Source organism: Pleurodeles waltl, chromosome 4_1 (assembly GCF_031143425.1).
Source record: "Pleurodeles waltl isolate 20211129_DDA chromosome 4_1, aPleWal1.hap1.20221129, whole genome shotgun sequence".
Taxonomy (NCBI): Eukaryota; Metazoa; Chordata; class Amphibia; order Caudata; family Salamandridae; genus Pleurodeles; species Pleurodeles waltl.
This window is the reverse complement of record NC_090442.1, coordinates 518,002,541-518,018,649: the sequence shown is the minus strand read 5'-3', so window position 1 is coordinate 518,018,649 and position 16,109 is coordinate 518,002,541. Positions and strand designations below refer to the sequence as shown.

At 41.1% G+C, this 16,109-nt stretch overlaps 1 protein-coding gene across 1 annotated transcript in view; it reads right to left on the bottom strand.

The window, feature by feature from the left end:
* Positions 1 to 16,109, bottom strand: part of ADAMTS20 (ADAM metallopeptidase with thrombospondin type 1 motif 20) — a 1,292,194-nt gene that overhangs the window by 78,139 nt on the left and 1,197,946 nt on the right. Inside the window, exon 37 of the mRNA XM_069228834.1 lies at positions 10,102 to 10,196. Coding sequence (XP_069084935.1) covers positions 10,102 to 10,196 — 95 coding nt within the window. The remainder of the gene's footprint in view (positions 1 to 10,101; positions 10,197 to 16,109) is intronic.

The window sequence follows — 16,109 nt, the reverse complement described above, 5'->3', positions numbered from 1 at the left end:
TATGGGGAGAGTTGTTGTCCAGAGCTAATAGTTAAATACCTGAATCAATGATCTAGTGAATTCACTTTCTCTGTAAATATTTGCATCCACTTATCCACTTTATCCAAGTGTGAGAAAATGTCTCTTTATGTGTGGTCATCCCCATTATTTACTGACTAGTATTGCAGTTTTATTTTAACACTGGGGCACAACTGTCCAGGCACCAGTGTATGCGCTCTGATCTTAAAACATAGTAAAAGTGGCTAATTACTAATTTTGCCACTGTAGCATCATCCCCAGCCTGGGAGCATGTAAGGAACCCCATCACACACAGAGCTCTATAACAGACATCTTTATTTTTCAGCATATGATCACACACTACACTTGGATCACATCATAACCGTTAATAACCACTCCTTAACACCTGCCAACAAGTTTGCAATTCCTCTTTGAGTCTACCTAAAGCCACAAGGGTCCTACTGCATAAAGTCCCATGACACTACATTTCCTCCCTAGTTAAATAAAATGTATAAAAAGTCATATTTCTTTAATAAGTCTCAGAGGCTCTCTCACTAGTCAGCAAGATCGAGTGGTATGTGATAGATGAGATGCACTCTGGTTGGGCACTGATGGCATTGGTTCTGATGCTTTATCTGGACTATTAAACAGGATTGCCTCATTCATGATTGCAGGATATGACAAACGCAGAACCAGGTGCTTAAACTATGATGATTCCAGTGTGATGGTCTGGAAGGTTGCATCGTCACCATGTGTCCTTTGCACATCACCACCCTCAGAGGATGGACAGCAAACAGAGTGACTTTTTTCTGCTTTCTTTTTGACCAGGACCTTCATTGATGACTGTTTCCTGATCTCGTTGATGCTAGTCAGCATGTTTTCATCTTGCTCTTTTGAAACTGTGTCAGTGACATGAACCTTATCAGCATTCAAAGGTCAGCCCTCTGCCCATTGTGGAAGTTGGTTTCCGATGGCTCTTTCAAATATCAAGGCGACAGGACTCTCATCAGTTGTGGAGTGAGGAGTTGAATGATGAGCATGGAGGGCTTGACACATGGACTAGTTTAACTAGATTCCCTCCATCAATGCTCGTTCAATCACCCTTTTGAAGGTACCCATGAATAGTTCGACAACACCATTGACTTGTGACCACAAAGGTGTACTATTTTGATGCTCGACATTTAGTCTGATTAGAATCTTCTTGGACTTTCACTACTGAATGGCCATTGTCACATTTGAGAATGGGGGGGGGGAACCATGCTGCAAAGATTTCACCCAGCCGCTCTATAACCTTGTCACAGGTTGTTGATGATAGCTCTTCTACTCTAGGAAAGCGTAAATACTCATCAATCACTACCATGAGATGATGTCCGTGTCCTACGGACCCAAAGAAATCAAATGCAACTCTTTCTCAGACCTGTGCAGGAAAGTCAGACATTGTCAATGGATACTGTGTCAATTTGGGGGATAGGAGTTTGAAAGATGGCTCTGTTTTAGTTCCGCCTCAACTCACTTGTCTAAGCGCGGGAACCATATTTGGTCTGCCACCATGTCTTTAATGGGCTAATTCAATGACTTGGTGTCTGAGGCTCTCAGATATGAAAAGTCTTGTGTCTCTCAATACAATACATTCCTTGGTTATGGGCAGTTCATCTTGTAAATGTTTGAATATTTGAAATTCAATATCGCCAGCAAAAGGTTGAGTAGACTTCTTCCGCGAATGAGTTGAAATGATGTCTTTGGGGATAAACATGTTATTATCTGCATTAGTGGCAGCAATAATCTGATCAATAAATAGGGCTGCTGGCGTACTGGGTCTCACAATTAATTAAGTTAATGTACTTCTCAGCCATTCTGGATGTCACACTGTGACGATGTAGTGGTACTTGTAAAAAACAATCAGCAGGGTTCTGATCTTTACCCAGTTTGTGTACAATTGCAGAGTCATACTCTTGCAGCCACAACAACCACCTTTCAATGGGGTCGAGCATCTTGGCTTTCATTTTTCCAAAAATAGTGAGCAGCACTTGGTAGACAGTAACGATAGTGAAATGTTTTCTATATAGAAAAACATGAACATGTTTGCAGGCCCACTCTACCCCCAGACTCTCCTTCTCTGGCTGAGAATAGGCATGTCCTGTGTCAGAAAGACATTGACTGGCATAAGCTACGATGTCTCTCTGACCATTCAGCCGACCATTATATTGAGCAAGGATTGCCTCCAGCCCCACCAGCTCACATCTACTGTGATCTCTGTATGCAACTTGGGGTCAAAACAGCCATCTCATGCCCAAGAAAGACCTCAGCATAGTAACATTGTGTGGGGGCAAGTAGCTGACAGTGATTGCACTTTATTTGGGTCAGGAGTCATTCCCCCATCAAAGAATATGAGCCCAAAGAATTTAAGTCTAGTTTTGCTTTGTCTTGCCGTGTTCAGAATGAGACCTGCATCAGCAAGTAACAGACACACTTGTGTAAGAGCATTGTCAGGCTCCTCTTGCATTGTTCCAAATACCAAGATGTCATCAACATAATTAAAAGCATGTGTGACAGGTTGACTTATTTGACTTATCCTTCAATATTTCAGCAGCTGATGACACTCCAAAACTCAACCTTTTGTATCTGAACAAACCAACATGATTCGAAAAAGTTGTGATGTACTGCCAGTTTTCTTTCAAGTTGAATTGATGGTATCCATTGTTCAGGGCAAAAAGACTTTTGCACCTTTCAGTTGTATGAGCATGTCTGCTATGTGTGAACCGGGATGAAGTTCCCTCTCAATTGTTTTGTTGGCTTGGTGCATATAAACAAATGCGGACAGCACTTCCATTGTCCTTTTTTGGCAGCACGACTTTGGGCATAACCTATGGTGTAGGACCAATGGAACGCTCAATGATGTCATGCTTCAAAAGCATTTCTAGTTCTTTCTCAACAGCTTTTTGCAAGTGAAAAGTGACTGGACATGCTGGTGGGCAACTGGGCGAATGTCCTTGTTAATGTGAAGTCACACTTTCATTGTCTTGAGACTTCCTAGGCCATGAGGCAACGGAAACTGACTTGCAGTTTCAGATTCAGTGTGAAGACGAAGTTCCTTAAAGAACACAAATTGGTGCTTGCACTGATACTGCTTGATGTCTCATTGTTGCTAGGAATGACCCTTGAATGCAATGGTTTGGAGGCAGCCCACATGTATACCTTTGTGTTTGATGGTTTGAGGCGTGGCACAAGAGAGAGGCTATTAAACTGCTTGATTGACATGATTTTGATTGATGTCCCACTGTCTTTGATAAAGTTTGTGGGGCAACCATTGACTTTCATTGTAATGTTGGGTCAGTGTCCCAATCAATTTGGTTGTTTCATTTAAAGGTTTGCCCTATTGTTTTGTTTTTCTTCCAAGCAAGTAGCCAAACCACATGCGCCTGTCATTTCTTGGTCGACAACATCATGGAATATGCATCTTCTTCACTGGCACGTTATAATGATGTTGAAGAGCCTGTGTAGGATGAGCTTGATGATGGTTAACTTTGTCTTGTTTCTACTTGTTGTAACTGGTGCTGTTTTGTGGCCTTGTGGTCATGGCTAGAATGCTTCTGGAACCTTTTGGTGTCCATTTTCTCTTCTCGCTGTGACATATTTGGTTTCTCTTTCACTTTGCAAACCATTCTGAACTGGTTTTCTTTCCCGCAACATCTATATGTCTGTCCTATGACTGGACATATGCCTTCATGGGAAAATGAAAACTCACATGGAACACCTAACCTTTTTTTCTTTGAAGATATTCACTGGCGTGCCTCTACCTTGTACTTGTGCTGGGTTTTCGCAACCAGCGATGATTCAATTTTCGGTGTTCCAGCTTGCATATTAGCAGCTTGTTCATCTGCTTTTTCATCAGCTCTTGCAGCAATGAATACGTTCTCTAGAAAGAGCATTTCTCTCAACATGCATCGTCTGAAAAAGTCTGTAAGACAGCCATCAACGACTCTGAGGCATATGGCATCTTCATCAATGAGTTCACTAAACCTGCAGTGTTTGATAACCACGTCAAGTCTTTCAAGAAACTCATCCATAGTTTCACCAGATTGCTGTCTCACTTGCCTGAAAATGTACCTTTCATAGTCAACGGTCATCATTGGATCAAACTTGGAGCCCAATGCTTCCTTGGTCTGATGGAACCATATTTTATCAGTCAGTGAGTTTTCTTCAGTACTTCTTTTACTCTATCACCGACAATGTCCTTTAAATACTTAATGATTTTATTGTCATCTACTTGGCATCTATGAAGTAATCAAATGTATCCCTCCATGTGGTCCATCTGGCACCAATAATTTGCTTTTTGGTAGTGTCAAATGGTGGTTTCATAAACACAGCTGCATCTTTCTTCTAGCTCTTTTCGACCACCGTTGAGAGAATATGCTGTTGAGATTACTGGCATTCTTTGCCTGGACTGGTAACCTCTGCATGCACTGGCCATGTGCTTGCACTTGGGGCATCATGCCCGATCGGAGACCATAAATCTTCATCTTCTTTCTTGATGGTAAATAATGGTTATATTTTTCGCACTTAATCATTGTTGTGTTTTTTTTTTTGCAACATACCTGGCTGTTACCTTTAGCGTTTAGCTCTGTATCAATGATGTTTCTGTGCTATGGCGTGCCACAGTATTTTCTTTTTCAGGCTTACCAACGGATTCTGGTGATCTTTTTGAATGCTCTCCTCTTAAGGGAATTCTACTACTATGATGGCCATATATGGCCTAGAGTGGGGCTTCAACTCCACACACACTAACTTCAAATTGCTTCTCATCAATTTTGATGCCTTATTATTTTTATGTATACAAATTATATTTTGGCAAATCAAACAACCGAGCTCCTTGGAGTCCAAAGTGTAAGATATTTTCTTAAATGTTTGTAATTTCATTAGAGACAAAGTAAGAAGCTTCATGAACCCGCTACTAATGTAGACTACATTACAGTTTCTCATCAATTTTACCCAAAAAAGTCTGGGCATGCTCTTCCACAGTTTCTCAATATACTTCCAAATTGTACAACTCATTAAGCTGATCAACATAAAAAGACTAACCACATCTGAAAATCTGATGGTTGTAGTATTGTGTGAGTATAAATGATGGAACCCTTTTGTCTCCTGAAGAACTCTTTCAACTGTGATGTAATTGTTAGAATGTGGTGAAGTGAATGCAGGTTTAGAATGTAGAGTTCAGGGTGACATGCAGATGAATAAGAAGTGTAATACATAGCTTCGTGTGTGGCATATTTATTGGTGGGCACACAGGCTGTGGAAAAAGATGTCACTGGTGACTAGATAGGGTATAAGTAACCCAAAGATAAACAGTGCTCTCCCAGAGAGTCTGCCGTGGTCCAAGCAAACAGCTCGTGCATGCCACGTGTGACTTTGTTGAAGTGCAGAATCGATTTTTGATATACGTGGAGTAGAAACGCAACTTCAGCCGGTGTGAAGCATTTGAAGTTAAAGAAAGCTTCACTGAGAAGTCCATGCATCATTGGTCTAAAACCTACTGGCAAGATCGTACAGAGAGGTACCATGCTACTACACAATATAAAGCTACACAGAACAAGGAACACTACTGCTGAAGATAGATACAACTATGTTTTGAAAGTGTAGCGCTGCCAGGCAGAGGTCAACCAGGTGTCAAAAAGTGCAAGAGAGCACTTGAAAATACAACATTTCAGATACATGGAAAGGTCACCTGTTTATCAATACCGATTAAAGAGTGTCATTGTCCAGCAACACTAGGAAGTGGCCAAAGGAGAAGTGCCCAGGGTTGTGCTTACCGAGATGTCCATACCTGTAACAGAGAGAGGCACCATAGAAGGCTGTCCTTCCAGTGCAGACAAAGAAAGAGGTTACATTTCCCGTAGATCTAAAAGATGACACTTAGGCTAGCAAATGGCAGGCCCTGGCTGATGTTATGAGTGGTGAGGAGAATTCCAACTGTTTCTACACATATTGGACTGTTTCAATACAAAAGACTCAGTTTCGGTGTGTCATCAGCTGCAGAGATTTTTCAGTATGTTATTTGACGTATCATACAGCCTATCATGTACGCTTTCAACTATAGCAATGACATCTTAGTTTAAGGACTACACAGAAGGAACACGATAAAGCTCTCAGACAAGTGTGTCACCAGATCCAAGCACTGTCCTATGCGAGCACCCCACAAGATGTTTCCATGTTACACTCATTCCTTAGCATGACCAACCACTGTCCAGATACATAAGAGACGTTGCCACTGTGAGTGCTCCATTGAGAGCGTTGCTGATAAAGAATGTTTTATTTCACTGGTCAAATGAATGCTAGCAAAGTTTTAAGAGAACCAAACAAGCTATTGAAATTGCTACTAAAATGGCATATTTTGATCAGAGGTGGCTCCTCCTTTAGGGCAGAGGAGTGTTGCCCCCTACAAGCAGAGGTAAAAGAAAAATGAAATGATAATAACATGTTTATTATCATTTCATTTTTCGTTAGTAGCTGAGTCATGGCGGCATGGCCATAAGAAACAATCATGGAGGACCAGGAGGATTGGTGGGCACTGCTGTCAGTTGGTTTGGCTGGCCATTTTAGGATGGCCAAACCAACATGCACATTGACATTTCTCAAACCCAGCTGCATTGCTAGGTGTAAAACAACAGCTGGCATGGGTTTCCAGTCCCCATGGGAGCGTAAAACCAACCCACTCCATCCAATTCCGATGCTGCTCTCATGGGTATCACCTGCATGACAGCAGCATCTGGATTGGCTGTCGGAGAGTCTGGGGTTCTCAGCCTGTGCATACACACACACATCAGAAGAGTGGCGTGCGGCGAATGTCGAGAGGCAGGTACGTTTTTTTTTCTTTACTTATTGCCCCCCCACCCCACTTCACTCTGCCCCACCACTGGTCCCTGGCTCCGGGCACTACTGATTTTGATCCCAAGCTACATACAGAAATTGAAGTTAAAGCTAGCCCAGTCGGGTTAGCCACAGTTCTTTCACAGCACAATGGACACTCAAATGCTTAAAGACATACTGTGGCATATGCAAGCAAGAGTTTGTCCAAGCCTGAAGGTGCTTATTCACAACCTGAAAAAGAGTTTAGCAGTAGTGTGGGATTGTGAACATTTTCATGTGTTCCTACATAGAAAACCTTATAAAGTTGTGACAGATCATCAAGCATTGCTGACCATCTTTGGCAATCCAAATGCCAAGATGCCTCCATGCATTGAAATTTGGGGTTTACAATTATAAGAGTACAACTACACAATTGTGCATCGTTTAGGGAATAATCAAAACCCTACCAACTACTTTTCCAGAGTGCCTATACAATGTTGAGGTAACCCTTCTAAGACACCTGAAGCCTACACAAATTTCATTGTGAAATCAAACATGCAAGCTGCCATTTCATTGGAAGAAATTCTCACTGCAAAGAGTGAAGATAATGACATGTTAAAACTGAAAGACATTACTACCCTTCAGCCATGAAACCAACATACTCAACCTCTTACATGTGACAGTGAATACCAGAAGTTTAAAAATGTTAAAGATGAACTGCCCATGACAAAAGAAGGCATTTTCCTAATGGTTCGGGAATTGTTATTCCTGAGAAACTGTGACAACAGATGATTGAAGTGGCCCATGAAGGACATAGTGGGTTCATTGCCACAAAACCAGCTCTTAGAGATGGAGTTTGGTTTCCTTATCTCAATGAACAAGTTGAAACACAGTTAAAGGTCTGTCAATTATGCAACTGTCCATCATCCAAAACCACTCAATACCCCTTGAACATGTCAAAGTTGCCAAAGCATGCATGGGAAATAACTGCTATGTACTGTTTCGGTCCATTTGACAATGGGCCTCACCTGATGGTGATTGTGGATGAATACTCCTTTTTTCCATTAATAGAAGATCTTGCATCCATCACTCAGGAAAGAGTTGTTGAGAGAATAGATGGCATCTTTGTGACATGGGACATTCCAGTGATTTGAAAATCTGACAATGGCCCACCTTTCTCAATCTGCCGAATGTAAAGCATCAGAAGAACACACTTCTTTGGCCACAGGCTAATGGTAATGGTCTTCTTAAATGTTTCATTAGCACAAGAAAGAAAGCTGTTCAGTGTTCTGCATTAGAAAAGCTCGACCTCATGACTCTCTAGAATTCTATCCTACGAGCTTACCATTCGACTGTGCAGTCAACCACATGTGAAAGCCCTGCAACTTTGATGTTTAGAAGAGAAATGACAACCAGGTTACATTAATAGAGCAGCACAAGACTGAGAACTGAGGAAGAAACATGTACAAAAGACTTTGATCGTACAAAGAAAATGAAGGCCTATGCAGACCAAGTGACATGCGAAACACATAGTCTTCATAGAAGGAGATCAAGTACTCATCCATCAGCTGAGAAAACGTAAGTGCTATGCTCCATTTGATGCTGAACCATTCCAAGTTGTAACCAGCATAGGACACATGGTGTCTTCTCAACGTCCTGGTAAATCCATCATGCGAGATTCCTCGCATTTCAGACAGGTGACTCATCACTCGTCAGACAGTGATGTCAATGTAGAGGCTCTGTCAGAAAGGACAATTGGAAAATTCCAGACTGTCGCTCCTCCTACATTGGCAATGTAGATCATGGACACTCCTATTGCTGATTCCACATTTGCAAAGACACGATTGGGACAAATAATCAAAAAGCCGAGAAGGATTAGCGAAGAGCAATGATTGTGCAATGGCATGGGCACTGCAGGGGCCCCCGTAACAGGGCCCCACTGAGAATTTCAGTGTCTGCATAGCAGACACTGAAATTCGCGATGGGTGCAACTGCACCCGTCGCACCCTTTCCACTCCGCCGGCTCCATTCGGAGCCGGCATCCTCGTGGAAAGGGGTTTCCCGCTGGGCGGGCGGGCAGCCTTCTGGCGGTCGCCCGCCCGCCCAGCGGGAAACACAGAATAACCGCGGCGGTCTTCTGACCGCGCAGCGGTATTCGTCGGCTCCCGCCGGCACCGCGGTTACCGCGGCCGGCGGGAGTCAGAATGACCCCCAAAATCTCTTTCTTTTTCCTTCCGTTGTAATATTAGAGGAGTGGATTATGAGGAGCTAACTGAGGATAAAAACCTAGAGTTCTTGCTTCACGTGTGCCGAATTTGTCACAATAAAAACAAATCTTTCTAGAAATCTGAGCATGGTGTGGCTGGTCAGCTAATTGAAGCTCAAAACAAACAAGCATTTGCAATGCAACGGGTCTCGCGTTTGCTCATGTTAGAGCTGATAGCATTGTAAACTCCTAACCTGACTTTTCACCTATCGGCAAAAGTGCATTTATGTACGTAACCTGAAAAAGTGCAATTAACTATGTAAAGCGCTCAACTTCAGGCAAACGAAATTGCACTAGTAAATTAGAGAAAAAGTAGTCCACGAGCCGGACAGAAAACAGCGAGCCTCGCATGTTTTCTGTACTTGGTCGATGCGCTTGAGGAGGGCTAGCCACCGGAAAAGGCATGACATATGCATGCCTTCGACTAATGAAAGCAAGCAGATTTTATTAGGCAAGCCCACGAACCAATGAAAAACACTGATGTGACATTGACAGGGCTCCGAGCCCTTTTCTAAACACTAAAGCGTCTCGCTGCGATACGCATGCGCGAGCGCATGCAATGCAGGCTCGACCCTAAAAAGCAGTAGATTGCCCTTTGTCTGAGAAAACCTCCAGTGTCTTCCAGTCTGAGTCGGGGTAAAATATAAAATCCACTTCCTTATCTACAACTATCTGTCAAGTCCATCTATATCTTCATGAAAGAATTACTTTGTGCATCCCACAAAGAGACATTATTTAGGTCATCCAATGCTTTCCGTCCACACCCAATTCAAGACTGGAAGGTCCAGTATACTCGGCTACTTGTCTACTTCTGCACCTAGGCTCCGGAAGCTGACAATCATTAGCACCAGAATGCTAGCATGTACACTTCCTTTCAAAATGGTAATAAATTGCAACCTAATCACCGAAGTATGAGAATGATCACATCAAAACATTTGTGAAATTACAGCCCCTTTTAAAATAACTATTTTCAGACTTCAAAACTGCAGCACCTGTAGCCGTATACTTCTGAAAAATTGTCTGCTTCTCCTTTAGGCAATGTAATATATTCTTTTGGGCTGTCTGACTGCATTCCCGAGCAATGAACCTGCAAAAAATGAAAAGCATTTTAAATAGTGCAAACAAGTGAAAATCAATTTACAATCATCCATTAAATCAGCAGAACATAGGATAAATGTAGCCTTTGCCTGTGTGTTTACATCCCTCATAAAACTGATGCTTTATAAACCCCAAAAGTTATCTATTGACAACACTGTGATGTATGAAAAATCCCTCACATAATGTAATTGATAATACTGAAATATCTTGCTCATGGGATCCTAAGAGATATGGGGTTCATAATTGTTTGTACTTGTAAGTCACATTTGATAAAGTGTAGGTCAGCACTTACCGGACCAGACCCACTTGGTGTGGTTTTCCCCCAACTTTTTGCCTTCTTCCTGTTTTTGCTGACTTTGTTTTTTCTGGTCTTAGGTCTCTGTGCACTTTACCACTGTTAATCAGTGATAACATGTTAGTGCTCTCTCTTTTAAAATGGTAATGCTGGCACATTTAATTTGCTTGTACACCCCAAGTAAAGTTTTACTACATTTACCCAGTACTTGTAAATTAAATGTTACTGAAGTGCATGCAGCACTTATTCTGCCACCCACTTCCACCAACATAGCCCTTTAACCATGTCTCAGGACTGTCACTGCAGCCTGTTTGGGCAGTTTTAAATGTCAGGAAGTAAATCTATTGCTAGGCCAAAACCTTCCTTTTTAATACATATAGCTCACCCCTAGGTTAGGTCCTAAACAGCCCAGAGGGCAGGGTGAAGTGTATTTAAAAAACTGGGCATGTTTATTTAAATTTTATACATCCTGGTGGTGAAAAACTCCTAAGTTCATTTTGCCTTATTAGATTTAATAAATTATAACTTTCAAATGGGAGAAAATAGGAACCTTGAGTTCGGTGTCTCTGGAATTGTAATTTAAAACCCTCTTTAATAGTAAAGTCAGACCTTAAGTCACAATTCTGAAAATACCAGTTTTAGAAAGTTGGCATTTTCTTGTCCTAATCACTTGGTGTCTGCAAAGGGCCATAAGTGATGAGATGGTTGACCATCTCTGACTTGATGGGGGGGGGAGCTGTCACCTACCGTGCTTGCACATCACAAAGGCTCTGCCTGTGTGCACACACAAAGGGTTTTACACAAGTTTTGTGACCCCAGACAAACCAGGGCCAGGGCATGGAAGCAATACATTCCACACACCTTTAGGGGTGGATACGCCCAGAACCTTCTCCTATTTTAAAGTTGTACCACGCATAATATTGGACCATCAGACCCAATTCTTCAGAACACCTTTGGACCTGCAGAAGACTGAGAATGACTGTTGAGCTGCTCTCCATGAAGGATTGCTACTCTGTTGCCCAACTGCCTGAGTGAAAAGACTGGATGTTCATCTTGAACCCAGGACCACCAGAGCAACTTCAAGGGATATTTGGCTGGCCTCCTTATTGGAGCATTAGGGATAGAAAAGGCTCCAACCATCTTGAACCCAGCACCTGGACTCTGCCTGCTGTGAGTGCTACCCCCAAGTGGTGCCACCTCAGTTATGGACCCTTCAAGTGGGCCTGAAGTTCCTCTGCCATCCCAGCTGTGGTTCTGTTAAGCAGAACCCAAGCAGCACAACACATGTACTTGCAGCTGCATCGGAGCCACCACTGCAAGATGCACTCTTGACGCAGGATATTTAGAACTGCCAGTGTACAATGCATCTTCAGCGCAGGGCTTCACATCACATGCCCCTCGTGGACAAAATCCCAAAACAAAATGCAGGATACTGAGCCCTGAAGCACCTTGGAACACTTCTGCGCAACATATTGTCAATGCGGGGTCTCACAACTTCTGCAAATCAGGATTTAAAGTACTTTGATCAGCAGGCCTAACCTGGTCCCTTTATCTGGCCCATACTCCATCTCAGTCGAGATGAACTTGTTACTTTGTCCTGGTCTGACTTGACCAGATAACAGCACTTGGAGCTTTGGCCTCCTAGGCACCATTTCCACTTTAATCTTTAAAATTTCATATCTCTTGCTCTACTGATTGGATTCCTATCATTTTGGTCTCAAATAATGTATTGCGTTTTAATGTATTTTTCTAAATTGGTGTGTTGTGTTTTCACTTCATTACTCCTTGAAGTGCTGCATAAATACTTTACACATTGCCTCTAAGTTACCAGAGGGATAACCACAGGTTAATTTGGAAGTTGTGTTCCACCCTGACAGAGAATGTGGTTGATATTTGAGTAGGATTTCACCCCCATCAACCAGTAACCCAATTTCCTACAGCACTGTAATATATGAGGAACACATTTAATAGTTTGAACTCAAGATCTCCTGTGACAGAATTCTTTGTTCACCTATTAGTCATATATTCTATCTCATTATGAAAATACTGGTTGGACTTGATCCAACCTCTTAACCATCCTTGATCAATAAAGTGTGAAGTGTAATATTAACATATGTTTTCAATTCTTTAGGACTTTAGTAAAATAATGTAACATAACAGGCACATATTTACATACCATGTTTATAACACGGTGCTGGATTATTGCAGCCAGGTCACAAGACAGGTTAGGGCATAAGAGACCACAAAAATAGAAGACATAAAGATGGTGGAGAGGAGGACAATTGAGAATACAGATCTGCACCATCAAACCCCCAACTCCCAGAGCCAGTTTAGCTTATTTGTTGTTCTACCAAGAGTAGTTCAGTCTCTGTTTAGAGTCTGTAGCTGAATGAGGTTCTCAGGGCCACTTGCTCTGGAAGAATTACCAATGTCAGGCTCCTAAAGGTCACCTTCACCCCACATATCCTGTTGTTTCTGAATCATGCAGCAGGTGGTATGGCTAGATTTAGAGGTGCACTAAGAGGACTCATTGGTGATAGTAGCCATAGAGAATTCCAGGCACTAAAGCAAGTGGTTCAAATCTCAAGAGCTTCACTGCAATTCCGAATCAGTTCAGCAGAATCTAATGAGGTATGTTCAGGCAAAGACAATGGAGTTGCATCAATTTTAGTAAGTCACAGGTAGGAAGGGCTTCATCAGCATCATTGTTAAGATTTATTATACGAGCTGTGTGTTAAATTTGTTCACAACATAGGCAATATTCTGGTTGAATTAATTTACATTTGAAATAAATCAAACTGGTACAATTTTGGATCTGACTACATAAAAGAGGAATATCTGGTCTAAATCCTCTCATTTCGTGAGATGGTGTAATTCTAATATTCTCTCAGCGATGAGGCTTTCTTTGCATGGTTGTTCAACTGGAATGTCATAGTGCATCCTGGCTTAATCTCCTTCAACAAGTAGGTACACCAGCATCCTCATCTCATTGCCCCTCAGTCAAATTTATATAATTATTGAAACTAAGGTCATCACTCATTCTTTTGATTAAAAAAAAAACAAATAACAGGTGCTTACCTTCTATAAGGTATGGTCCTTAACTTTCCTGCACTATCTTCCTAGTCCCCTTAAATCCTGACCCAGAAAGAAGGGTGAACAAAATGGTTACACCCACCTTTTCCAAGATGGCAGTCACTAAATCTCTGTACTGCAAGTAGCCCACATTTGAGACTGTGGTAGAAGTAATCAGCCCGGTGGAGGCTCAACTATCAGATGTTTTGTTTTTCTAAGCTCCTTATTCTCCTTAATAATGTTAGTATCCAAGAGCACATATGTATAAATTACTTTCATATGGTGGGGGATACTGTCTGGATGACTATATGCCTTTTTGCATTCTAGTCTCCAGTGTGTTTCTTTTATTATAGATGGACATGGTGCTGTTAAAGCACTGTTCCAGGCCAATAAGGTTTTCTATAGTCATTCTACAAACTTTTACGTGTGGAATAAACCATAATGACACTCATAAAATTAAAGCCACACATATAAATTTATCGAACCAATTTTACGGAAAAACTGGGGAATGTAAAAATACATTTACATGGCCTGATTAAGCAGGTTTCCTCAAGTTTGGGGGAAGTTAGCTACCTTTATTACAAATATAGAGGCTGTGTTGTGGATATGTGTATTTAGGTTTGAAGATAAAATAGTGTCCACTTTGGTACATGGTAGTGAGGTGCATAGTATGAGTGGGAACAATTCAGAATACGTTTGTGACAATACATCTTGTTATTCCAAAATGTACTCCAGTTCCAGTCCTAAGACTGAAAGAGGATTTGAGATCATTAGGTGCTAGGAGACAAGTAGCCACCATTTTTGATATAGTGAAGAAGATAATAATCTCAATGTCCTCAATGTAATAAACAAGAAGATGGGGAATGATGGGCCAAGATCTTAAAAGGGGCATGCACATGTGAAAATGAAATTGTAGTTGTGAGGTAAGCAGAAAAATGTGAGTCAGACATCACTGTTATATCAGGCATTTTTGAGGGAGTCCATACATTTAAATAAAGAACAGGCCACACTTTATGACTGAAGGTCTACCCTATGATTCAACTTTGTGTCCTCTTATAGTGCATATAAGTTTCCCTTTGAAGAGGTTGGCTATATTAGACATTCTTGTGCACAATCTAAGAGCTATGGTGGGCATGTTTAGGTTGAAACTGGGAACTAGGATTGAGAATTGAGGTTGCTGAAGATATGATGCACATTCTCCTAATTTGTAATCCCTATAGAGAGATCATAAGGTGACATATTAGGCCAGATCCTTTGAAGATTGCACTTGTTACCAGAGAGGAGGCTTTTTAGCTTAATGGAAAGGACAAAGTTTGGATCAATGTACATAGTAGTCTGTTTTATCAAAGGAGCCATTAGTCAGCTGAGGAAAGTCTTTTGTCAAATTTGAATAAAGAAATGGCTTGCTTTACAGATTATAATATATGATATATGATGCATCATTATATATTTACTAACTAATGGGATATCATTTGTAAAGTATGATGTATTACAGATATTCTATTGACATTCTCAAAATATTCTAATGGATAAATCCAAATACATTTGTTGTACTACCACTGCTTCTGGTGTTCTTAAGAAATATTAGCTCAGCCATTTCCACCCATCACTTTTCTATAGCAAGTGTTACTGGAGCTTTAACTTATAATGTATAAAAATGTAATAAATAAAGCTGGCAGGTAATCAAGAGGATCCAGTAGGTTACAGATATAGGTGCACTACCCTTCACTTTTTAAAATGACAGTATTAAGTTGATTGAGTTTTAAACACCTACCTTTTGGATCAGTGAGACCTCATTATTTTTGTAAAGCTAACAAATTGCATGATGGGGTGGAAGTATGGACCAAAATACTAACTGTGCTTATGTGTGCAAAATAGAATGAAAGCTGGGTATTTAACAGTGACTAAAGGTTTTTCTGACTTTTGTGAAAAGTCAGTGCAGGCAGATAAAGGTTATGGGGAAATATTGGTAAATATCCCAAATCCATTCTGAAGTCCTGTTGCGATATCATTGATGGCCTGCTAGGCAGTGAAGAAGTAGGCTAATATGTCAACTAAAGTGCCTATATGTTACCAACTCAAGTTGATAATACAAACAATGGCTTTCAACAATCACTGTATTTGGATCCAAATGTAGCCCCAGTCAATCCTTCAAGGTTTAATGTCTATCTCTACATTTAAGTATTAACCTGTGCACAACTGGGTGAACTATGCGTTTTATCTGAGTTGTGGCAAGATAGAATGTATACTTCCTCTCTAAACTCAAAATCAGTTCTAAGCTGATAAAAGCAAATACTGGTGCTAGCTGAAATTAAACAATTTCCAACTATCCTAGCTACAAAAAAGTACCAGTTATGTATTATCTGAATGTATAATTACAATATAGTGTTGTGATGAAAGGTATGCAGTGCTTCCAGATACAAATGCTTTGAAATAAAAGCATAAATGTGTCCTTATTGTCCCACTAACATTTCTGCAGTATCCTAGGTACCACCTGGCTTGATACCTGTGCTATGAGGATAAACGGTTTGAGTG